Raw genomic sequence first — 27,819 nt, forward strand, 5'->3', positions numbered from 1 at the left:
CATCTGATGTTTCTGACTCCTCCACATATCCAGTACCAGCCTCCTGACCTCTGAAGAAAAATTAGGATTATGGCTAAATGATCTTTAAAGGCTTCTTAAACACCAGTTATGAATGAGGCATCTGCCACACTCCCTAGTTGAGACATCTGCAGTGGGAATCAGATTACATGACCATGGCACTGCTTCACGATATTACGTATTATGTTCTATATAACTTATGTACAAATGGTATTATCCCTTTCAGCTACCAAAGAACATGCTTTAAAAAGTTCTCAACTAAAATCAGTTTTATGTGATTAGTATCATTAAAAATGTGGAAGAAAAAAGGGAAAGGTGAGAAGTCACAGAAGGGAACATACCCCAACTGAGACAATATCAGCTCATCCAAGCTCCTACTAGCTGGCCCATGGAAATAAGGGGACTGAGTACAACTGCTTCACTGTGAAGGGGCACTTGCTTCTCACCATCCCTTTCCCAGAGAGATATTAGTGTAGACACCTAGTAGATCCTGGTCCCCTCCTTACCTAGAATAGGCTTGGTGGTGGGGGGAAGTGGAGACTTCTAGCATACCCAAGTGGGATGTCTAGGTCTTTGAGCAGCACACACATACAAAAAACATGCCAACATATTCCATATATGCTTTATGATGGTTTAAAACACTGGCAGATACTGCTTTTATCAGCTAGACTGGACAATGAAGAGAACAAACTCTGAGGTCAGAGAGAACAAAATTCAAGTGTATGCTTTGTTTCTAGTTGTGCCATCTTTGGCACATTACACTAACTCTCAAATTTCAATTTTATCACCTGTAAGACAGTAAATTCAGTCTCTACCCTTTTAAAGTTGCGTTAGGGTTTAATCCAGGAATATTTATAAAGCAGCTAGTACAGAGCCTTGCACACAATAAGCACAGATAAATATTAGCTAGCTGATGGCTTTTTATTATCATAATTATACCATTCAAAAGTCTTCTCAGGCACAGAGCGGGCACACAGTTTCACTGAAGCTCTGTAAGTCACAGAATGACACTGTGCACGATTTAAATCACAGTGGGCATACAAGTTATTTACATGGTTATTTTTCCTTTTAAAAATGACAAAACTCAAACAAATATATGTTTCTAGATTCACTAAATTCATTACTTGCTTAACTGTTTCCAAAGAAATTTAACTTTCCCTTCAGTTACACATCCAGAAGTGAAGCTCTGGGCACCATCTTGCAGGAATAACGTTACAAACACACGAAGAGTGCTGAGAGGTCGTGATTAGGGTAAAGTAGCACTTTAAAAGTAATGTGCACTCTGAATAAACTTGGTCCCAGACTCAAACTATCGATGGTGAGAAAACACAGTCAAAACTCAGCTTACACATGAGGAGATGCTGGGCTTCTCTCACAGCAAAGACTAGCAGGGGAAGAGGAAGTGGAAAGGAGAGACTTGCTGGGTCAACAGCCAGGATCAGAAAATGGAGTGAGATGGGTAAGACAGAAACAGGGCAGGAGGTGTAGATGCAGAAGTGCTTATAAAAATGACAGGAGCCAAAGACTTACGCCGGGAAAAGGGTTCTTTTGCCTAGAACAGAATTCTATTTTAGGGCTACTCAATTCATGATTGAACAAGAGAAACCAAGTAAGGTTAAGCAGAGTGGGAGTAGAATTCCAACAGGAAAAGGGACTCACAGGAGGATGATGGTAGCCAACGTCTTACAGACTCAGTACATTTCTAGCCAATCTTTCATAACAACAGCTGTTAGAAAAATTCCAATTTTATGGGAAAGTTTCATATTTCAACTACTATTTATTAGTGCTATGACCAATTTGATATGGAAAATAACAATGTAAAACTGTATTCTCCACAGTAACCCATCTTTTGAAAATACTGGCCCATAGCTTTAAAAAGCAGCATGTTGTCATGTTTCATAGAGCTGTCTGAGGATCTAGCCAATTACTTTTCAACATAATGAGCTTTAAGTCAAAGCACAGAAAAAACTAGTATGTTTGCAAAGCTAATAAACAGAATACTTAACAAAAATTAAGCTACTATAGATGTGGAAGACTGAATGTGAGTGGCACCTGACTATATTAGAGAGCCCAAAGCTAGACTCACACAGTGCACAGGTGAAACAGTGGAATTCCTACACGGCACAGCTGCTTTTAAAAAATTAATTATTATATGTGTGTACACTTGGGGAGGCCAGAGGACAACTTTTGGACATCAGTTATCTCCTTTTCCCCATGTAGATTCCAGAAACTGAATTCAGGACATCAGACTTTGTGACAAGTTCCTTCACTGCTGAGCCACCCCAATGGACCCATAGCCATTATCCATAAACCCTCAGTAGATACATGCATATGTTTTTTTTTAAAACAATCAGTTCTTGATAAAAACTGAAAATAATCAAAAATGTATGCCAACATAGTGTTTTTTCTAAAAACATATTATGAATAATAGATAAGGCAATAGTAACAAATTTAATTCAGTTCTAGAATGATCTCATGATGCAAATGTCACAGTTAAAATGACAAGGTGGACACTTAATGCTAGGTGTTTTAATGCATCACTGGCCATTTCCCTGTGATTAATAAACAAAACCAGATGGCTCATTTAAACACCTGGCAAGGAAGCTTAGCAATAACAATCAATATGAAATTATGCAATTCAAGGGGCATTCTTAATATCTGAGGGACAGAATTCAGGGTGGCACTCTGCTTCCAATATGAGAGCCCAAGCTTCTATGAACTATCATAGAAATCTAATGTCAGCTCAATTGCTTTCTGTCACCTGAGTACTAACATAAGCCATTTCTGGTATGTGACTGAGTCCAAGATCATCAAGGACTGCACACGTGTTTGTCAGAGCAGAAGCACATGGGGCAGCTGAGACCCAGATCTCCTGGACATCCCCAGATGGGAAAATGCAAAGCTGTATTCTTCGCCTTTTATTCTGAATTTTCAGAAGATAGAGATATGGGAATAGTCGCTGGGATGGACAAGTATAAAAATGGAAGGAGACTAACTTTTTCCTTCTCCTAGAGAGGGCAAGGCAGAGAGGGCTGAAAGTTCTGAAACTAAAAGCATCTTCCACGTGTAATAGCTCATCTTACAAGAAAATATCTCCTTGGTTCAGTAACTCTAGAAACACACTCTAGAAACAAAGTCTGTCCCTGAAACTGATCGTGGTGGTGGACTGGAGAGATGGTTTGGTGGGTAAGGGTGCCTGTCTCCAAACTCAACAGCCTGAATTTGATACCAAGAACCCACATGGTGAGGACAGAACCAACTGCAAGTTGTCCATGGACCTACACATGGGCAAACACACACACATACACACACACACACACACACACATACACACACACACACACACACACACACACACACACACACACACACTCCCCCTCACCCTTTTCTCTCCTCTCTCTTTCTCTCTCTTAAATAAATAAACATAAAAAGTATTATGGTAAAAAAAACTATTCATATTATTGTGACTTTCAGCTGACTTTGGGTTCAGGTGGTATAAGCCCAGTCGTCACTGAACCTATAGAGAATAAAAATGCATCTCCAAACATGTATATTTCATGTGAAGTTTTACCAATAAACAAGAAACTCCAAACATTTGTATTGCTGTGCTATTTCTGTAGTATGAAGCTACATGATTAAAGAGAAGTGCAGTAAAAGGAGGCATGGTGTAGTGCAGCCTCTTCCTGCGCTTCTCCATTCATTTCAGATGTTATGAATGGCAAGTAGCTTGAATGTCTTTAGTGAATCTTCCACAGATAAACACAAGATAGAGAACACACTGCTGTTCAGAACAGAGTTGGTATCATCATGACCTGAAGCCAACCCATGAGGTGCAATGCAAGTTCCCTGCAAACTCAAACCACCAACGATGGTTTATTTTTCCCAAGACAGGGAGGTATGGGAATGGCTTGGCATTTCAAGTAATAAGAAAATTATTTTAGGGCCTGGAGAGATGGCTCAGAGGTTAAGAGCCCTGGCTGCTCTTCCAGAGGTCCTGAGTTCAATTCCCAGCAACCACATGGTAGCTCATAACCACCTATAAGAGATCTGCTACCCTCTTCTGGCTGGCAGGCACACATGCAGGCAGAATACTATATATATAATAAATAAATATTTTAAAGATTAATTGAAAAATTAACAAAATATACAGGTCCTCATTACTATCTTTTTTCCTGGAGAGCCACCACATGACCCCTTCCATTACCTGCCACGTGCTCCCATTCTAAGTTGCTTTCTGTACTGCTGCAAGGAACTTCTTTAAAGCAAAATTAACAACTCAGAGAAAACTGCAGCCTAAAGGAAGAACTTACAGCCTCTAAAGCTACAAATACACCAGCTTTAGGTGGGTTTGTATATTTTTAAGTGATGTTTCCAAAACAGAACCTGTGTGGTATTTAAATGGCAGTAATGAAAGTTTTAAAACAAGAACAAAATGAGAATGACACATCTTTGCTTGGCCATTTGTTACTTCCAAAACTAAAGGTAAGCTGTGAAAATGCCTTCCACTCAAGAAACAGCAGCAAACAGCATGTTCCTCTAAATGCAAACATTCAATCTATACCCCAAGAATGATGAAAATGGCATCATGTATGTGTCTGATCAGAACTCACCAAGTGGGAGAAAAAAATACACACACACACACACACACACACACACACACACACACTGTGTCACTATATGGACATAAGATCACTTACAACTTGTGTACTGCAGCACAAATAAACTGTGGCTCAAGTGCTATGAAAAATCCAAGCTTTATAAGCTACACGCCTAAGCAAACTGCTGAACTGGTTGTTGGCTCCCAGAGGCATGGAAGAAGAATTTCCAGCTAGTATTCATCAACTTGTACCCAGTTATGTTACTGTGTGACATTATGTTAATTAAAGAAATGACGCTGTTTACTTGCTTTTAAAGAGCAGCAGCACTCTTTAAACACAGCTACCTGATAATGAAAAAGAAAGCAAGGAATTCATGGTTAAGTATGGTTCTTGATTTTATTTCTAGACAGGGCTAAGTGCTAGCTGTTTGGCTCTGTGATTTCTGTTGATTCTTTCATATTCCAACTTTTAAAAAAATCCCACACGGCTACAAAAACATCTTGATCCTAAGTCTGATGTACTGATTCATGCCTGTAATCCTCTCCATCAGGAAGTTGATGCAGGAGGATGGCTGTGAGTTTGAGGCCTCCCTAAGCTATGCAGGCCAATTCAGGCTACAGAGTGAGACACAGTGGTATGTGTGTGACTCCTTTGTTTTCAAACACTTAACCTGCTTTGCTCAATAATATACATTCGGACATAAACAGTGCGTGAAAGACACGAGAAAATGCTATCAGCTCGTACCCATCATTCCTGCTTCGCCTGCAGCCACGGCAGCGGCCATGACCTCATGCAGACAGGTGCACACATACTGTTTAAGGAGCTCAACAGAGGAGGCAAGACATCAGGAGTGCCCATTGGGACACTTGAAGAGCAACCTTTCAAAACATCTTCAAAATATGCTTCATTCTCCTTTTTATTTGCACTGGAATCCATAGCAGGTAGGATCAACAGAATCCTATACTAGGTAGGCAGCTAGCTGAAAAACAGAAGTAAACTACAACTGCCATCTATTACTTTCCCCCAAGCCAGACATCTAAAGCCCTTCAAAGATTCTGTTTTAGCATAAGCCTATGGAAAACTGCAATCCCCAAGTACAAGACAGTGTACGTGAAGAACCATTTAAAAATCTCCTGAGTCTGAGAAGGTGAAATACTTAATTCAGCATTTAGGTAAGCATAGTTTTGAACACCAAACTCATTGTGCTATTTTTTGGTTTTTTTAAAGTAAATTCACACATCAGAGGCACGAACTCCATCAGAAAAAAATTACGAAATTACTCCCCCAAGTTCTTTCTTTAAAAAGAAAAATCACACCGGTACATTTTATCTTTATTGAAATGGGTCGCAGTTTCCTCTTTCCAAGTTATACATCAGGATAAAACACAAGATGATTTACTAAAACATAAAAATGTTCCTTTATCCTTTTGCCAAAAGACATTAACCATTAAAAGGAGACCTGAAGACAATATCATTTTATATTTAATTAGCCAATTTTATGCAATTAGTTTTAAAATACTAACAATAAATTGAATAAATACGTCTACAAATACCTGTGTTTATATTAAAGTGCCATCAGACTTGCCAAATGCCATGTAAAAAAGCTATTCACTACAAATACAAGCCAGGGTGCAAAAAAGCACAGAACACTGTTCTGTTTAGTTGTAGTACTTTCTAAAGGGCTATATTTTTACCATTCAGCAATCCCCTTGTTGAGTTATTCAAACGAACTTCTGCCAAGAACACTACAAATTCAGTGACAGCACTTCTTTGGGGGAGAAAAATAGGCCCTTTTCCTCAGAAAATTGAAAGTGTTTATCTTGGCCCCTAAGCCTTGTATCGAGACTTCTGGAAAGTATTTTAAACTGTTGTTTTTAACCCAGACGTCTGTAACTGAAGCAGGAACAGTTCTATAGCTCTGCACCAAGAAATGTATTTAAAGGGTTGATTTTCCCTCTGCACCCAAACTACTAAGCTAATGGCAGCCATTTTCAAAATATAATTTCCTAGAACCAGGCAACGAACTGAATATTTATGCATAGCTTCAATATGTAATTTGCTTTTAAACCTCAAACACATCTTATGACTGAGAAATACTAAACATTAAGCATACTTGTTACCCACAAAAGGTCACTTTGGGAAGGACTGCTTCCTTTTATGACCTGTTAAGATTTTCACAAGAAGAAAATTTACATTACATCGCACTTTATTCCTATGCATGCCAGCAAAGGTTGTTTTTCTAACTTTGCAACATTTTGGAAACTGGTTTTCCTGATAGCTATGCTATATCATGAGACTAGTCAGGACACCAAGTTATAAAGATAGACTTTGATTTATTTCAACAGTGGTATCCTAATAATATTTATGACACAATTAGAGAGTCTGGAGAAAGCGATGAAATGAAATGTTCATGGTTTCTAATGCAGCCTACCAAATTAGATTTGCTAAAGCACAAGAAACTGCAAAGTATAATGGCAGAGCAAGCACAGTGTGAATCATACAGTTTAAAAATCAAGTCTGGGTGTGTGAATCAGGATTCAGAGGATTGGCCTAGCATTCACAAGGCTCTGGGTTCAATCAAAACAGAGAAATCAAAGTAGGAAGGGAAAGAAGAGGGGGAGGGAGACAGGACACATTTTCCAAATACCACAAGGCTCCAATATCTTTCTCTCACTAATAACTGCTATAAACTGCTATGCATCTCATTATCAGTCCTTTGAAGATGACGTCCCTCCTATCACGCAGCTTTATTGCTTTGTCTCTCTTTGACACCCTGGCAAGAGTAACATCATATTTTTTGTTCTCACGGAATATTTTTGAAAAAATAAAACTAATTTAAGATTACCACACTGTGTTTTATCAAATATTTGCTAGGATGTTCTGGCAATAAATCTTTACTTTACATTATTGGTATGGCTTGTCTTATTTGAAACTGAAAATACATTTATCACGTACATTTTAATACAAGTCTGCCAATGCCTTTGTCAACTAAGTACAAATGTTAAAAGCCTCCAAGTTCTTGCTGACCGAACTCTGACAAGTCAATAAAGAATTCTCTAAAGCAATATCATGTGAGGGCTATAAATAGAAATTAATTAGCATGACTGAAAGTAAGATTATGAAGGAGTAGATTCCCCTAATCAAGAGGCATTTTCTTTCAATGCTGCTGTGGTCACAGGAAGGTGGCAGACACCCTTTGCATTCATATTTGAGTCACACTAACACACTCCTTCGAAATAACCATGTTTCTCCTCTTCCCAGTTTCTTTACTAACAAAGAAATAGGATTTACCTCTAAACTCCTGGGGTTGGGTGGGCAGGAATCCATGCCTACGGAAGATAATGACTGGGGGCGGAGGGGGCATACTTTAGACTAATAGTTGAAAGGAATTAAAAACTATTTTGATATTGAAATAAATTGGCGAACAGAGCATACCTGAAAAAGAACATGTACATGGCCGCTGTGATGCAGAACAAAAGGACCTGCAACGAGGAGGAGACGGATTATTTGCAAAAGGTACTGACTGACATCATCACTGCTATGACTGACAAAAGCAAAATAACCACTAGTAAATCTCAGGCCTGATGCAATGAAAGGACGCAGGAAACTTCCATCACAATGTACATCAACAGATCAGGAGATGTACCTCTCAAAATCACTGTGTCAGAGCAGTAAGACACATGCATGTATATGTAAGTATGTTATATACACGTGATATATGTATAATCTGCACTCAGCATCTATGAAAGACTAGTTTCAACAATTCAGCCAGCCTACCCACAGACACCTGAATCCATAAATGATCAAATCTCTTATATAAAATGGCATACTACTGGCATTGCATAAATTCTCTCACATTTTATATCATCTCCAGATTATTTATAGTAGGCCGTAAAACATGTAAATTCAATCTACACAGTTGCTAGACTGTAGAGCGTCAAGAGAATAAAAAGAAAAGGGCAGTATATGTTCAGTCGAGTTTACCAAATTTTATGACTATTTCCACCAGCAGTCAGATGAGTTCATGGATATGGGACCGAGGGATACCAAAAGCCAACTGTGTACACCAAATTATTGACAAGCATATATACTCAAATGACTCATACAGGCTAGATGGAAGGCAACAGACCTCAACAAGGAAGACCTTTACAATGTGCCTGCTAGAACACAGACTCTTTAACTGTGGGTCAGGGTTATATATTATGTGAAGTAACTGACAAAAGTTGGTAACAGTAAAGGTTCTCTGAATGTGCAACAACCAATACTTAATTCAAAAGCAAACATATATCAAGTCTAAGATGTTTCTGGCAACACTTGGCTGGATAACTGTGAAAAAAGGCTTTAGTACTCCCTACCACCATACTGCAGCATGCATGTATCAATTAGGGTCTATATCATATTGTGTTAGAGTGCTTAACATTGAAAATCCCTGTCAGAGTTCCTCCCTTGGGTTTCCTAATACTTGGTCAATACTTGATCTTAAAACTTGAGTTTTGCATTAGGATTAGAACAGAATCTCTAACAGTTTCTGAACGACCCCAAACACATTTTCTGCCATCTTATTATACTGTACAATTATATAAAACAAACCACCAGAAATGATGATCATAAATCAAATACTAATTAACTGTGAAAATATTGATATGATTTGAAGCCTACAATATCAAAAATTCAATCAAATTTTAATTCTTTATGTAAAAAGTAAGTCTGCCCACTGTATACAAATTTTCTTTTATCTGTGAGAAACATAAAAGTACTATGTATTCTCAAGAACCGCTCTTAAATATATTTATGATTTGTACTCAGTAAATGTTTGGCTTACATGCCTATATTATAGGTTTCTATAAACATTTCTCAGGAGAAAGGTACAAGTAGAAAAGTCCAAGAAATAACCAGATTGAGGACAGGAGCTTTTACACACAAACACACACGTACATATGCACAAACATATACATACACACATAAATACACATACAGCCGTACACATGAATACATACATATATACCCACACAAACACACACATACATACAACTACAAACACATATACAGAAACACAGAAACACGTAAGTATACACACATACGCATACATATGCCTACATACCAGTTCAACACACACATACACATGATACATGCTCATGCTGAGTGAACATGTCTGCTAACTATATATCAAGACAACGTAGTTTATTTAAATAGAATGAAAGTTCCAACTAGCAGGCAATATAATCAATAAAAAACTTATAAAATATAATCATCTTTTGTGGCATACATAACTGCCCCCCAAAAGAACAGTTCTAAAAACAAGCACTAGAACACACAATAAACCTAGATTGAAGAAGTTTCCCTCATGAGCAATTGTACTAAAACACGACATAGTGTATGAATATAGATAGAAGCTCACTGGTAGTTATGGTAACAAAAAGGAGCTCCCTAACATTATTGGGAAATCACAGGGAAACGGTCAAATGCACTCCTGGTGAGAGTAACAATGTTGCAATTTAAGCACAGGAATGGTCAATGGCTTCGTCCTCAGGGAAATAAGAAGTGAAAGAGTACGTGAGAAAGTCATATCACACTCTCCACTCAACTGTGGAGAATATTCTGATCATTGGCTAGATCTGGGAAGGGGTTTAAAGTTTACCTCCTGTATTGTCCTTGGCTGGTGCCTTAGTTTGAGCGGGACCCCTGGGCCCAAATCTGCCTATCATATTGTTCTACTTGTAGGTTTCTAGGACCCTCTGGATCCTTTTATTTTGCTATTCTCCCATGCGTCTCTCATTTAGAGTCCCAATAGGATGTCCTCCCCTCTGTCCCAGATTCCTGGTAAGTGAAGGCTTTCGTGTGATATGACTTTCTCACGTACTCTGGTGCCTCACATTTGACCATGTCTCCTGGAGGGGGAGACCTGGTGGCACTCAGAGGAAGGACAGCAGGTTGCCAAGAAGAGACTTGATACCCTATGAGAATATACAGGGGGAGGTAATCCCCCTCAGGAACAATCATAGAGGAGGAGAATAATGGGAAAATGGGGGCGGGGGGGGGAATGGGAGGATACAAGGGATGGGATAAACATTGAGATGTAACAAGAATAAATTAATAAAAAAAAAAGAAAAAAAAAAGAAGTGAAAGAGTCTCCAACTGTAAAAAGCTGAGTAAGAAAACAGCACAAATAAAAAGAGGTGTAAAACAGTGTTTTGCTATTTTCAACAAAAGTAATCTCCAGTTAATGAGGAAAATGTAATACCTCAGCTATTATAAAGCAGGTAAATCAAGTTTGCTATACTAGCTTCACATAAATACAGCCTGAAGGACTTAGAAATATATATACATATATATGTATATATATTACATATAAATATATAAACACATCAGTCCAAAGAAGATAGATATCAAATGAAACTAAGTGAGCATAAGCAGATATATTTATATAACAGTTCAAATGCAGATATAAAACGTATTTCTCTTATAAACACACACGCACACACACACGCACATGCACACACACACACATGCGCGCGCGCACACACACTTCTTGCCCCCTCCTTCTATGCTCCCATTTTCTCTGCTTTCTAAAGGTCCTTCCATTGACCTGAAATTTATCCTGCCTTCAATATTTAAGGTTTTAGAATAGAGGTTTAAGAATTATTAAGCATATTAAATAATTTTAGCCATTGATTATACAATTATAAATCAATGTCTAAGGAGATGATCAGTAGATAAGAGCACCCCCTGCTCTTACAGAGGACCCTCTGTAGCTCCAGTTCCTGGGGATCTGATGTCTCCTGGCATTCGTGAACATCAGGCATGCATGTGGTGCATATACATATATATTGGCAAACATATACATAAATTTAAAAAAATAAAGCTACAGGAGTAAGTGATGATGGAAAGAGAAGAATAAGGAGCACAAGGTTAGTCTTGAGGCAGTGAAGAGGTTATAAAATTAGATCCACACAAGAAAAGTAACAGAGGGAAAACAAAACTTAAATACAATAATAATACAAAGCAAGGATGGTTGTGTACATGTATGTATGTATGTAGAAAATGTATGTGCACATATACACATATATGCAAATTTTGAGGAGGCCAAACATACAGGGGTGTACACATTAGGAGAGCATCCTACCACTGAGCTACATTTCCGACTCCAGTTTTCTTATTCATTACTGTGATTGCTTTCACAAGCACCTTGCCTACTTTGGGCTGAGTTGTTGGTTTGTGGTTTTTTTCCTCTTTTTGGGGGGGCAATAAATGTTCAGATAAAAATGTGGAATTAATTTGAATACTATCACCAAAACTATGAGTGGTTAAGTAGTCTTATGACACTATAGTGAAAAAGCAGCAAGTGTAGAGAGTCTAGCAAATATGAAGACCTCTCTTCTGCCTAAAAGGGTTTTACAAAAAAAAGCCAAACTTAAAGTCACAGATTCTTGCTAAGAAGCTTACAAAACTTTGGGGGGAAAGTGTATTACTCCCATCTTTTCTAGGTGGAACAATCAAATGAGTATGCCTCTCTCAAGGCAGTAACATAGAAATAAAGTTATAATACACAAGTCCATAAAAGGAGACAGGAACATTCACAAAAATGTAAATGCTGTCCATTGTGACGATGGCCTAATGGAAAAGCTATTTTAACTGTCAGAGCCTCAGACCACTCCAACACCTATCACAGAGTTAGCTTAACGTCTATTAGTGGCCCCATCTGAAGGTCCATTTAACTACTTCCTATCACACATCTATTGCTTTTCTTTAACACGGTCTGTGAAAGGGTCTTTGCTCCTGACCTCTCTTCTTGAGCATGATTTCAGGCAGCATGCCCTTGGCTGCCAGCCTGCAAGCACCAAGTGTGTATTCCTCTCATATTGACACTGTTCCTCCCTATTAGTCAAACATGGAAACTCATCTCTCTTTTCTCAAAAAAGAAGCAACAAATTCCGTCTTGAGCCATCTTTATTTCATCGATATTTTAGTAAAATATATAATCATTAAACTAATTAAAAATAAATCATTAAATGTTTCCTGTATTTGGCGAATCAGCAAATGGAAAGAAGAGACAACAAGGCAACCTCCACTTCCCAGCTCTCATGATCCCAAATGAAATAACATATATGGAATCCGAAGCTCATATCTTTCATTACCAGCATTCAAGAATACACAAAATTCCCCACACTTCTTACTGCCTTTAGGGACTCCATCTGGCAGGACGGAACCTGTATATTTGCAAAGCACTCCAATATGATATTAAATGCAGACATCTTTATCCTTTAACCAACAGGCAGCACTCATCAAGACACTTATTCAGTGTATTTAGTCAATGATTTTGAAATTGTCTAAATAATTGTATCTCTCCTGGAAATATTTAATAACAAAGTCAGGGCTGGGATCGTGGCTCAGGGTTAGAGAGTTTGTCTAGCACACATAAGATCCTCGGCTCACTCCCTAACATCAGGGTGGTGGTGATAAAAACAAACCAAAGAACATAGAATCCCAGGGAACAAAAGTCTTAGTTAGCTAAATATGTGAACAGATTCTTGATACAGTATATAAAGCTTCCAACAGTGATTTTGGTCTCTATTTACAACATCAAGGTCATCAAAGAATCTAACAACACATGCCTTCGAATTTCCCAGTTGTGGAAATAGTCACATTAGATGGTGTCTAGAAGTGCAGCCGACTGGTACTCGGCTTGTGTGGAGTAAGGAAATAAGCTTTGTCTCATCTGTAAAAATTAAGCCTCTTCAAGGATATAATCAGAAATCTTCAATATTTATTAATAAATCTCACCTGGAGGTCACAGTACTTTTACAAAAATATAATTTGACTGACAACCTTTAAAAGAATAAACAATTTATAACAAATCACTGAGACTATAGGACTCTGCCTGTAGAAAATACTATTGCTAATGCAGGTCTAATGGTGACTGGACATAAAAGAGCAAAATAATAATCATAGAGTTGCCAGCATCTTACTGGTAGGAGATAAAGAAGAGCCTTTGAGAGTACAATATAATGATTACTAAGATGACAGTGTAACACCAACATCATGGCCCTATTACCTAAGGGTCACAATATGTCACAGATTATATTAAAGTATTTGAAACATGAAGGGTTTTTTGAAATGTTTTTTTCTTTATATGCATTGGTGTTTTGCCTGCATGTTTGTCTCTGTGAGGATGTCTGATCCCCTGGAACTGGAGTTATAGACAGTTGTAAGCTGCCATGTGGGTGCTGGGATTTGAATCTGGGTCCGCTGGAAGAGCAGTCAGTGCTCTTAACCTCTGAGCCATCACTCCATCCCCATGTAGTTTTATGGAATGTCTAAAAGAGCCACGCAATGCAGGGACTCTTGCTACCAATTCAAAGGCTCCCACCTCAGAGACACATAGGCACTTTGGGGATTCAGTCAGGCTTTTTAAACCAAGTGAGATCTGGAAGGACATAAGCTGTCATGAATTTCTCTCAAGCTTTTGAAAATGCCATTAATGATTTATAGCTTTTATAGTTTTCATACAAATCAATTATAAAACACGTATTATTTTCATGCATACAAAATAAAGAAGTAAGTTAACATAGCTTGCTACGGAATGGACCAGATTTAAGAACAATGAAGGTGACAAGAAAATTCTATTAATTTTCAAAGTTTATATAAAATACTTGCCCTAGTGAGGAAATTCAGGTCTAAGAAATATGACTTTTTCAGTTTCTAAAATAAGCAATCTAAATATTACACAGTAAAGCTAAAAATCTCATTTATTTACACATGTGGTGAGATGAAGGGAGAAGTTCTAAGAGCCAGTGGTGTTCCATGTGCCTGACTAATGCTGTAAGGGACCATTCTTCATTCTACTCTGACCAAACATGGAGTTTATCAATTCAGAAAACATAAATCACTAAAACCTCAGATATCACTCAGCACGTGGGAGGATGGAAGAAAGGCAGAGAAGCAAGAACTCAGAACAGGTCACAGCTGAAACAGTTTTGTGCTTTCGCTGAGGCCAAGCGGACAGGCCACTCTTCTGATAGAGAAATTCATGCTAAAATACATTATTTTCCTCCACAGGCTGAGGGAAAATGACTTACCGAAATAAGAATAAGAATCCGCATTAGGGTGCTTTTCCCTTAGATACATTACAAAAGTACGTTTCTAGATTACAAGGACCACAGCAGATAACAGATACATATACTAATGAGGCAATTCAGTTTTTCCCATTTGATAAAGGTAAGAAAGCTCTTCAGAGAAAAGGTTTCTGTTCACTAAATTACACTGGTACCATTCCCTATTTCACCAAAACACTGTTGTGTGGACAGAAGGACACTAGATCCCCGACAGCTGAGTTTTGTGCACTTCCATGTCCACTAAGAATCAATTCAATTCCAATACATAGCCCAGGACATATCATCTCTTCAACACTGTTTTAAATACAGCAGATAGGCAGGTGACTCAGGAATCATAATCAGTGCCATCTAGCCCAGACTGCCCCGTGCCATGCTCACGTCGTCTGCCAAGAACTCGGGCGTATGCACATTCAAGAATCCACTGAGCTCCTTCTGTAAGTAGGCATGGCACTGCTCGTACTGGCTTGTTTCTGTCCCAGCTGCAGATTCCTTTCTGTATACTTTGTTCCCTCTGGTTACCATTTTAGCATGCAAGAACCTAGTTTTCTTCTGGTGAGTATTAAAATAAATCTCAAACCACAATGTTCGAATTCAGAATCAGACGGGCTAATGGACTCTCAACCCAACTTACTATGGAATTCAATGTTTAATGATATCTCCCAAGATCAAGCACCTACACAAGAGTGTCCCTCTAAATGCCCAAGCTCGTTATGACGAGGAAACAACAGACAAGGGTTCAGAGCTGTGAGGGGGAGCTCTCTTTAGCCCCCATTCCCCTTCTCCAATTACCATGGCACCATCCACTTTAATATTAAAAGATATACGGACCTGAATGAGTTTCAATGTCCTACAAAAGGACAGTTTGTAAATAAGATGGTATAAAAAAAATCACCACTGATGTTTCTGAAAACTCAAAGGTAATGGTGTTGGATTTCTAGTAGCTTTCAGGCAATAAGAATCTTAAGTATTTACCAATGCTTGTTTCAGTATTGAAAACGAATTAATATGAAGGAAAAACAATGCAGCACAAATGTAAAATCAAGTTTAGCATCAGCCTCTCCTAATTCCAAAGGGATTAAAGAAGGAAATTGGCAGACTGGAGCTGACCTCTATCTTCCACTGTGTCTGCCAGCTGCCTGTGGTCAGGATCGTCTGTAAATTTGGTATAAGCCTTCTTAACCATGGGTCTGGTCAATCTGACCTAAAATGGAGCAAGGTGTTGGTGGGTTTCTGCCAAAAGCATAAGTTTAGGTGCTAAGATCTGAAGATATCTATACAAAAAGCACACTAACAATATTAATACTCAGTGTATATAGGTGAATAAAATAAGCAGGTGACTATACACAACAGCCCTTCATAACTCTGCACCAAAAGAAAGCATTCCCTGACTCTCTGGATAAATTCAAAACAATACGCGCCACACAAGTCTCAGTATAACCCCTGCCTTACCTAGCTTTTCATGAGGCTGAATCTGAAAGGAGAGGGAAGGCTTTGGTTGAAAACTGTTTTCTCTTATATTTTAGCTCCTTAGTTATATGCATAGGCCAAAGAGCATCAGCTCCAGAACAACCTTTCAGGAAGAGAAGCTGTTCTCCAGGCTGATCTTTCTCTAGATGCTATCACTAAAAGCAAAGAGTAGAACTCAGGCTGCGGGTGCAGCATAAAACCCCAGCACTGCATTAACCAAGCCTGTTGACACTGCTTTGAATTGCGACCACTTGGGAGGTGGAGGCAGGAGGATCAAAAGTTTAAAGTCCTACAGCAAATCTGAGCTACACAAGACCATGGGGTCATATGGAAGGCGAGAACTGGGCAAAGGTGTCAGTCAACTTGCTCCTTGTACTTTTAGCCCATTTACTCTTTTCAGGAAGCAACTATCAGGTTGGCAACTTTTCCCTTGCTTTCCCTATATCCTTATGTGAAGACATCTATACTAGTTTTTATTTTAAAATGCCAACGCCACTGATGTGTACTTGCTCTTGGCTATAGGCTACAGTAGTACCAAAAACTGTAGGTGACTGGACACAGAGACATACCGGACATATTTGTGGTTAAGCCCATGTACATTAAGTTTATTCTCTAATATAAATAATAGACATGGTTATTTCCCTCACTCAGATATTTTAGTTGCCTAATTTTAAAGATATCATATAATTTAGAATGTCAAATCTTCTCAAAGAAAACTTATGTAATACAGAAAATTATCTTTGGAGCCAGGGTTGGCTTAGCTTAATACTATAACATATTTCTAAGACAATCATGTCTCAATAACACTGCCGTCTCCACACACAAAGTGTGAGTGAGATGAACAAGCGGTGTGCTGGTAGACCAGAGCAATTCCACAAAAACCCCTGGGAACATGTTTGCAAGTCAAAGAGCGTAACTCCCACAAATGAATCTGCACATCATCAAACACAATTTGAAACTGATATGCCCTAGACTTCTCAGTCTTCAGATTTTAATTGGCAACAGTAAACCAGACTAATTGGGAAACTGGAAACGTCTAAAGAGCATTTCTAAATGTGTTCTTTTTAAAGCATTAAATGTAGAGTATGGCAAAAGTGAGGTGCATGTGTATGTTAGCCAAATTTTCACATGGAAATTCTGTCTCTAACAACCAATAGTCTGATTAATATTTTAATGGAAAATGCCTCTAAGGAAAGCAGGTGGCTGCTGGTACACACCGCCTCAGTGTCTGAGCAATCCTAAACATATATTTCCTTCACATTAATCAAGTTAGAAGCCAAAACATAAATAGGCATTTTGCAGAAGCATGATTTCATGCTTTTAAAAAAAAAAAGTACAAGATCAACAAGTTTAATGAAAAATAAAAAGTTGTTAATTATGCTGCTGTAAAAATTTCACTAAAACCTAGACTTTGAAAACTACCTAAGGAAAACCTACTTTCCAATGGCTTACTCAGTGCCTAGCAGCACACTGAACCAAAGACTGCGCCGTAAGGCTTGCTGCCGCTACGACATAGTGACACACACTTTATTTGGATTGTTATGTCACTAAGTCATAAAACACAACACCAGAACAGTTTCTTTATACAACCAAGCTTCAGCATGATGCTACCACACGATTATCTCATTTCAATAGACATATATAAATAAAGCTAATGAGCAATATGTAAACACAGCTAGGGATCGAGATATAAATAAAGCTAATAATCAATACATAAATAAAGCTAATGGTCAATGGTTTTAGAATGATTTTTTTCCCTCTCTAACAATTAAGTTCATCTCTGAATGTGACTGACTGTATTTGAACATAGGACCTTAAGGCAGGATCTTACGATTAAATAAGATAAGCAAGCTCTTAGGGTTGAACACTAACCCAAGAGCCAGTGTCTCTACAAGAGGAAGACACACCAAGGTCTGATCCTGCCAGTTTCCCTCTCCCTCTCCTCTCTTCTCCCCTTCTCTTCCTCGTTTCTCTCTCCCCTTTCCTCTCCTCTTCTTCTTCCTCCCCATCCCCTTTACTCCCCCTCCCCTCCCCCCCATCTCCTTCCCCTTTCTTTCATCCCTCCTCCCTCTCCTCTCCCTCTTCTTTCTTCTCTGGCTCCACTAAAACAACACAGGTGAGGAAGCAGGAAGAAAATTGCTATCAAGTCAGGAAGAAGTCTCATCAGGAAAAAGGCTCACCTCACAACCTCACAACCGTAGCACTCATGGTGGACGGGGAGAACTGACTTCTGAGAGTTTTACTTTCACCTCCACACACGTGACATGGAGGACAAATGTTATGTAATGTCACACATTGCACAGAGCAAAGGATTGGATGGGCATCACCAATTTATTTTCAAGTGTTTTCTACTTAATATATGCTTAAGGTTTGTAATAGTTGCCCTAGTAACTTCAGGCCTAAACTAGTTTCTAAGATCAAATGTAACTGGTTTCTCAAATTTTGATTGCTGTATTCTAGAACATGTTTTAAAAATATAAAGTTGAAGCACATAAATCCCCAGTGGAAAATATGTACTAAAATAGCTAAAAGCAAAAATTACTTTATAAGACAATATAAGACCAGTATAATTTATCTCACATATCAAAAACAAAACAAAACAAAAAACAAAACAAAACAAAAAACCACAAAAACAAAACAAAAAAACAAGGATCTAATTAACTAAAATACTGGTTTTTAAGCTTTACTTTTTAGGCAAAAAGACTCATTGATCAAACAAAAATCACACTGGCAGAGCAGTGCAGGCAATGTAGGAATGTTCCACTCAAAGTAAGGTAAGGTGCCCTCAAGTTCTGTTGGACTAAGCTAAAGCCTTATCACTGAAATCTCCTGCTGCAACGGAAGTTCACTAGGTTAGGGCATTGTATGGTGACATCACACTGAGAAACTAAAGGAAAAGTCACCATTTGCATTACAACAAAGTATTTTTATTATTCTTTCGTGGCACTACAGATCAAACCAGGGCCTCATGCATACTAGGCAAACTCTCTGTCACTAGATCCTGATGAACTTTGACATGGGATTTTTTTGGTTTTGTTTTTCCCTCTTTTTGGATGACCATTAATTCTATATCAAACAAGGTTCTTTTAGAATTATTGGTATTTTCAATTATATTTCGGTTAAACACTATTCGTAACTTGAGAACAATTTTGACCCTTTAGCTCAGCAATTCCAACCTGCAAATCATGACTCCTTTCAGGATCGAACAATCCTTTCACAGAGGTCGCCTAAGACCATTGGAAAACACTGATATTCATATTACATTTCATAGTTACAAAGTTATAGTCATGAAGTAGCAATGAAAATAAACTTATGCTTGGGAGTCACTACAACATGAGGAACTATATTAAAGGGTCATAGCATTAGGAAGTTTGAGAACCAGTGCTTTATATTAACATTAGTTATATTTTAATTCATTGTGTGTTTTTCACAGATGTATCAGGAGATACACAGCTATTGCTGTTTGTGGAAAAGAAAAATGTACAATAGGTAGTTCAGACAGAAAAGTGAACTTTAATTTGAATCCAAAAGCTCTGACATAGGCCTGTTTCACCATCTAGCAAAATTCACCTCCAAGTACTGAATCTTTGCTGTATGTCAAGCTTTATTGTATATAAATGGGAGGACTTACCTCCTGGCAATAATCCCATGAGTCGCCGCTATTGTATCGGTTTCAATACAGAACTTTCCAGGACAAGTTAATAAACTCCCTCAAGGCTTCATAGAAATGAAGTCAAAGGACACAAGCTTGATTGGTAGATGCCCATTAACCCGTCTGCAGAGTAGCTCAGGGATAGTTTATTTCATGAGAAACCTCATATGCCAAAAGCAACACGTTATTCTAGAAAATGCTGAGACTTTGATGCTCAAGCCCCTAACATGTATAACTATAGTAGCCTCTTGAGTCTGCACTTTGAGTTTATAAAATTAAAATTAAAATGAATACTTATTGAGCTCTGTTAATGACTTCATGAAATAATAAATATATGTAAAGCATTTAGACCAAGTAGTGATAACCTGTGATGCCCATAAAAATGTCCCTACTATGAGAGTTTTAAACCCATTAGTATTTATCAAAATACCTAATATGTTAGATTTAGGTAAGCTAGACATTTTATTTGGGTTAGATACACTGTGTGCATATAATAAAAATCCTTAAACAACATTAAATTTTTAATATTCTAGACACATGTTTCTAGTTGCCTTCTTGGAAATACTGTCAACAGCTACAGTGTAGATACTTCACCAAAACCAGGCTTCCCTGTGAGATTCCTTCTTATCCTATTTCATCACTCGGCTGCTGTCTCTGAACAATTATGGGAGTAATTTACACTTTAGGTGAGAACATAACAGGTAAGGCTTCTGAGTTATGCGTGCTGCTGTTTGCTTCTCTGTGGTCTTGGAGTAATCTGTGATTAGGACAAATCTTTGCAATATCAAATATCATCAACTCTATGGAGGCGTATCTTTCTGGTGTTGCTAAACAGGGAAACAAAGCATTACCCAGAGTACACAGCTCTGGCCTCCTGCCAACCTTCGGGAACAAAGCATAATCCTGTCAGAACAGGCTCCTATAAGTCCTTCACTTTAAAAAGTGCTACTCCAAAGCTGAGTTTCAAGAAAAACATTACAGAATGCCTCATTTCTTTTTTTTTTTTTTTTTTTTTTTTTTTTTGGTGATTTTTTTTTTTTTTTTAATTTATTCTGGTTACATCTCAATGTTTATCCCATCCCTTGTATCCTCCCATTCCTCCCCCCCCATTTTCCCATTATTCCCCTCCCCTATGACTGTTCCTGAGGGGGATTACGTCCCCCTGTATATGCTCATAGGGTATCAAGTCTCTTCTTGGCTACTTGCTGTCCTTCCTCTGAGTGCCACCAGGTCTCCCCCTCCAGGGGACATGGTCAAATGTGAGGCACCAGAGTACGTGAGAAAGTCGTATCACACTCTCCACTCAACTGTGGAGAATATTCTGACCATTGGCTAGATCTGGGAAGGGGTTTAAAGTTTACCTCCTGTATTGTCCTTGGCTGGTGCCTTAGTTTGAGCGGGACCCCTGGGCCCAAATCTGCCTATCATATTGTTCTACTTGTAGATTTCTAGGACCATCTGTATCCTTTTATTTTGCTATTCTCCCATGCGTCTCTCATTTAGAGTCCCAATAGGATGCCCTCCTCTCTGTCCCAGTTTCCTGGTAAGTGAAGGCTTCCGTGGGACATGCCCGTTGGGCTAGTATGCAGATATAAGTGAGTATATACCATTTGATTCTTTCTGCTTCTGGGTTAACTCACTCATTATGATCATTTCTAGCTCAATCCATTTATCCACAAATTTCGGGAATTCCTTGTTTTTAATAGCTGAGTAGTATTCCATAGTGTATATGTACCACAGTTTCTTTATCCACTCTTATTTCAAATAGCCAGTTGTTCACAGTCCCTGCTGCAGGCGGAGAAGATAAACCTTGTGATACAGGAGGGATGCACTGAAGTGAGTCCCAGCATCCATCCTAGCTGTAACGGGGGCCCAGTGCACTCACTGTCATTCCCAGCTCCCCATCCCCTGTCCTTTAACCAGAAACACACTAGGAAAATGTGGTCAAGAGTGCAAATGTGGGGCAAAGAATAAAATTGTACTATAGTAAGCTAAGTTCTATTTTATGATACACAAATATTAGGAGATAATATCACTCATCTGTGTGACTCTTGGGCTTCAGAACAATACCATCACAAATGTCAAATACTTCATATTTTTAAAAGCTGATTATAAGAGTTTGGTGTATCAAACTTACAAAGAAATCAGTTTTACATACAATCGTATAGTATAAGCCATTCTTGTGGGGATTTTACTGTCAGTTTTATAGCTTACTAATTGTACATGTTTGTAATTGACTACATGGCTATTAATTATGTCTCTATATAGAAAAAGCAATGTCTCCAATCCCACTTCACACTCAGAGAGCAGATTTAACACTAGACTATTCAGATATCTACCAATATCTAAGTTAGTATATATTAGCCCCACCCCCAACACATACAATACATGAACGGCTGTGGACAGGCCCAGTCTTGTGAAAGACCAGTGAAGGTAATCACAATGGCTATTTGACTGCCTTTGCTGAGCCATGCCCAAAAGACAACACCTCACAGGCTTTGTCCCTTTCTTCTGGCCCTTATATTCTTTTCGTCTCTTGTTCTGCCCCCTAAACTCTACGGTATAAATATCCTCTTCAGGACTAAGCACACAACTGTTACTTATTGTCAGCCCATGAGCAACCAAACACATGTCTCTGCATTTCCTGACACTGAACATACTTATCCTATAGATGCTGTGATCATAATCTAAAAAACTACATGCAAATATTACTGACTACATACCACGTTATGAATGCATGGAATTCAAAACCTCATGCCTTGAAATCTACAAAAATGTCATTCCATAGGGAATGGATAAATATGCTGACATATTCAGATAATGGAGTATTAATGGGCTCTGATAACAAGTCATATAAAGACTAAATCCAGACTTACAAGATGCTTTAGTGGGTAAAAGTGTTTGCCTAGCCTGAAGATGCAGTTTGATCCCCAGAACCCATAGTGGAGGGAAAGAACCACCCTTGAAAGTTGCCTCCGATCTCCACACACAAGCTATGGCTCCTGTAAAACACACACACACACACACACACACACACACACACACACACACACACACAGGAGGGGGGCATGAAAAGATGTAGTGAAAGTGCTCACTATTAAATGATAAAACTAATTTGGAAATGGTGTGGTATGTGCTAAATGAAGCCAACCATGGCCCATTCTAGAAAAAGAAAAGCTGTATGGAGAAAAGAAAATAATGAGTAACATAGAGTCCCAGGGAAGAAAAGAACAGCCGAATGAGCAGACAGTAACTTTAGCAAACACCTCATATGATGGTCTAATGGTAGACACACCCCATAAAACACACTACATAGCAGTGAAGTTTAGTGTGACCTATTGACTTTGGGAGATGTTAATGTGCTGATGTGGATTAACAAGCTATATCAAATGATGTCACAGCTCTAGCGGGAAATGTTGATGAGGAAGGGAGAGGTTACACATTAGGGGGCCTATGAGTAAACCCTGCACTTTCTGACCAGTTTTACTAAGAAAAAAACTCCGAAAAACTGCATTTTTGAGATTTTTCACTTGAGATAATAGTGTAACATAGCATTTCTCTCAGGAGTTGATGGGTGAGCAAACAGAAGGTGGAGAGAAAATTGTGAACACATCTTTTTCATGTTTCTGCGCACTTTGCAAGCAGGACTGTGTCATCTTCCAGGCGATTTCAGCAATGCTTCTATATAGTACATAACCTGGAAGACAGGAGTAGTTTCACGCTGAGGGGCAAAGGGGCAAATATCATTCCCATATAACAAAAGACGTTTAAGCTGCCATGGTAAAGTGCACCACTGTGCTGTAACCTAGCATGATCACTCTATGAAAACAGCCCCAGGAAAGATCCCAATCTACTCTGTCTCTGCTATCACTGTCAGTATAGACACCTGTGCCTCGGCAGCATCCAGGAGAGAGTGCAAGGCTCAATTTTTCACCTGAAAGCTAAATTCAATTTCAGATGCTTTCTAAAACTTCTCAATAATCCCATTTACCAAGAGTGTGATTGCTCAGTTAACTTCAAATTAGTTTCCTACTAAACTAAAAGACCAAAAGATCTATATCATATGTTATCAATACTAAACTAGATTAGAAAATTCACATGGACATCCTATTGGGACTCTAGATGAGAGAAAAATGGGAGAATAGCAAAGAACAAGGATCCAGAGGGTCCTAGAAACCTACAAGTAGAACATTATGATAGGCAGATTTGGGCCCACGGGTCCCGCTCAAACTAAGGCACCAGCCAAGGACAATACGTGCACTAAACTTTAAACCCCTACCCCGATCTAGCCAATGGGCAGAACATTCTCCACAGTTGAGTGGAGAGTGGAATATGACTTTCACATGAACTCTGGTGCCTCACATTTGACCATGTCCCCTGGAGGGGGAGACCTGGTGGCACTCAGAGGAAGGATAGCAGGTTACCAAGAAGAGACTTGATACCCTATGAGCATATACAGGGGGAGGTAATCCCCCTCAGGAACAGTCATAGGGGAGGGGAATAAGGGGAAAATGGGAGGGAGGGAAGAATGGGAGAATACAAAGGATGGGATAACCATTGAGATGTAACAAGAACAAATTTTTTAAAAATCACAGCATAGTACAAAATCCTTTATTATATTTGCATATTTGCCACTGTCTATCTAGTTGCATACATTGATAAAAATAAAAACTAAGTGATGATAATAATATAAGTACCTTAACACTTTTCTTAAAAACATACCCAAGCATTTAAGTATACATGTATGTATATATTGTTAAATCTCTTATTGTCTGATAAAATGCCAACACATGAAAATGTTCGTTATACACTAATACATATGAAATAGCTCCTTTGCTATATTAATGCTCCTATATGGTTTAGCTCAATTTCAATATTAAGAAATTTCACCAAACTATGTGACATTTTTCCATCTTTTACATAATGTAAATTTCTTCAAATATCAGCTTTCCAAAAACATGATGGGGAAAAGACATATCACACATGATTAAAATTTACTACTCGCATTTCCCAAAAAACAAAGTTTCCAGAAAGTCCGGCTGAGACCAGTTGAATTTTTGTTTTGTTTCTTTCTTCCTTTGACTTTTACAGTGCCAAGATTTGAACTTAAGAGCATCTCACATGCTAGGGGGGCATTCTACCACTGACCAACACTCCAGGCCAAGGCTAATTGATCATATGATGAAACTCCTAAAACTTTAAACCATCTTAGCAATGACATCACCAATCGGTATGTATCAAGAAAGATACATACAATGCTACAGAAGAGTTGGGGCTAAAGAAGAGAGTTATGGCTCACAATTACTGGAGAAAAACTTGAAGATGTAAACTGCAATCACAGAAACCAGCTAATGCTAGCAGCTATAGCAAGTAACAATATACATCAAATAAATGCATTCTATCCTCTTCTCTAGTACTAAGTTCTTTCTCTATAACATGCTTAACAGTGTTAAGTGTGGTAGCAAACACCACAATTTCTGCACTTGGTAGGCTATGGACAAGGCTAGTAAATTCAGTGACAACACACACATAGCATTAGTAGAGGAATATGACAAATATCTTAAATGTACATTATAAAATGAAAGGAGTCACTGTGAAAAGCCACACACAATACCACTCACAGATATGACAATCTAGGAAACAGCAAACTACAGAGAGATTTAAAGATCAATGGTTCCCAGGATTGAGGCAGACAGAAAATGAACAAGTGGATCACAGGAGACGTTCATGGCAGCACAATATTCTATACGGTAAGCAGCAATGGGAGATACATTTCCTTATATGCCCATAAGCAGTACAATTTCAAAAACCAGACTCCAAAACACAGACTTTTGTGAGCAATGGCCTATCAACACAGGTCCTTTGTCTGTAGTAAATGCACCATTCCTGCACTGTACTTGAAGATAGAGGAGGCTGTGCATGTATGGAGGCAAAGAATACAAAATGAGCTGTTGTTTTCTTCCACTCAATTTTGCTTTAAACAGTTTTACTCTAAAGCATTAGACCAGTTAATGGACAACAAAACAAATAAATTATAAAATAAAGACTTCAGAAAAATCATATAACTTTAACCATATTGAATTAAGACTCTCAGCCTATTAAGATAATTCAAATATCCATTTAGATTACCTTTCTATTAAAATGTTAATGTATTTTTAGACAAAGTTCAAAATCTTGGGAATTTCTATGTTAATTACATATATTTGAGTAAGATATCTTCTTTAAAAATAAAATTAAATATCATTGTATAATTTGAAACATTTTTATTTCTATAACAAATTATTGAGAAAGATTACTAATAATTTCAAATTTTATGAGTGTTCTGAAATTAGGCTTAGTCAAAGAAGGAAATTACATTGAAGATTAAAGTAAAATTCCATTATAAGCAAAAGGTCCAAAAGATTCAAATATTAATAATGGCAAATTTCTCTTGGAGCTTAAAAACTCAAATTCTTTTATTTTCTATTTTTATTTAGTTAGACCCTTCTTCAATTTGCTCACGGCTTCAATGAGAAGCCATGCCTTATGAGCTAAATAGCTTTCCCATGCTACAACTGCACACTCCTGGTGAACAAGTGTGCATTCGCGTTCACAGCAATTCCAAAGTGGATGCTGGTACAGGAAGCACAGCTCTGGGTCAGGGTCACAGCTCCCTGTGTTTACAGCTTCTCCACACAATTAATCTTGCAGCTGCACTAGATTAGTTTTTGACATGAATACCCTGCCTTGGCGAGGTCAGTGTAAGGGGGCTTCCATCCTTTAACACGTCCTCTAACCTGCCCTATTCAGGAACTTTAGAAAACGTGTGAAAGCACACACAAGGAGATCCCCATGTCTAGACTGAAGAAATTTCGTCTTGAAACAACAGGAAAGTTCTTCAAGTAAAGGCAAATAATTAGGAAGGGGAAAAGAAGCTCGTTCTAGCCAAGCACCGAGTGCAATTTAGACTGAGCATGTCTTTTTCTATGCATAGCTCTTTGGAAAAAAAAATTGAAACTCATTATCCAGTGACAGCCCAAATTCCCGATGATAATGTTAACAGTATTTCAGTGAAAGCAAAACGAACAGACCATGGGTCAGGTTTGGGAACAGAGAGCTTGGGGCCACGTTCTCAGTCATTTATGTAACAGTATAGTGCACCGTCCCAATAAAGGCACCACGGGCATGCGATACGGGAGCCAAAGCCCTCAAAGAACTGGATGGCCAATTAATTTTCTCCAAAGGGGCTCTGTATTGACTCATACGTTTTTTTCCCTCAAATATAGAAAACAGAACAAAGCAGGGTTAGCAGTTCCTTGTTTTCATTTCAAGAAGGATCCTATTGTATGGTAAATGGTTCAATGAGGAAAACTTTTAAACATAAAGACAATTAAGATGGGGGGTGGGGAAGCATACACATGTAAATTGTATTCCTCTCATAAAGTTAGGCAATGGCATACATGCTATCATTGCAAAAAATAGTTTAGGTGCATAGTTTAGACACAAATGGAGTAGACACAACAGAATAAATAATGGCATTTTCATACCTAATTCTCCATACTTGTTTTCAAATAGGTCATGACTTTAAGGGACTTCAAATAGTCAACGATATGTTTGCATTCTTGGTTCAATATTTGAAAAAGTGCCATATGTTCTCTGTTCCACTTGTGCAGGCTTTTAGTGTAAACTTAAGGGGATCACTATGTGGACTCCTTGTTTTCTAATGTTCTCTGGTTAATATGCTAACATAGAGACTTAGCACTGCTACCACCTTCAGACTTTTGTACATTGTATTGTGAGTAACACGAAAAATACTATCATTAAAAAAAAATACATTGCTACAAATTCTTGGCTAGAATTACCATCTGAGATTTGTAATTCCTTTCCTAATTATTTGCCATCAGTTAAAGAACTGGCCTATTGGCCGGGCTTGGTGGCACAGGCTTGTAATCAGGGAGGCAGAGGCAGGCAAATCTCTGTGAGTTCAAGGCAGC

The 27,819-nt window shown here is 38.3% G+C and overlaps 1 protein-coding gene across 1 annotated transcript in view; it reads right to left on the reverse strand.

The window, feature by feature from the left end:
• The window catches only part of Tmem135 (transmembrane protein 135), a 163,699-nt gene that overhangs the window by 42,205 nt on the left and 93,675 nt on the right, over window positions 1–27,819 (reverse strand). The window contains exon 6 of the mRNA XM_051148883.1: window positions 8,051–8,097. Within this exon, the coding sequence (XP_051004840.1) occupies window positions 8,051–8,097 (47 nt within the window). The remainder of the gene's footprint in view (window positions 1–8,050; window positions 8,098–27,819) is intronic.

Source organism: Acomys russatus, chromosome 7 (assembly GCF_903995435.1).
Source record: "Acomys russatus chromosome 7, mAcoRus1.1, whole genome shotgun sequence".
NCBI classification, from domain to species: domain Eukaryota; kingdom Metazoa; phylum Chordata; class Mammalia; order Rodentia; family Muridae; genus Acomys; species Acomys russatus.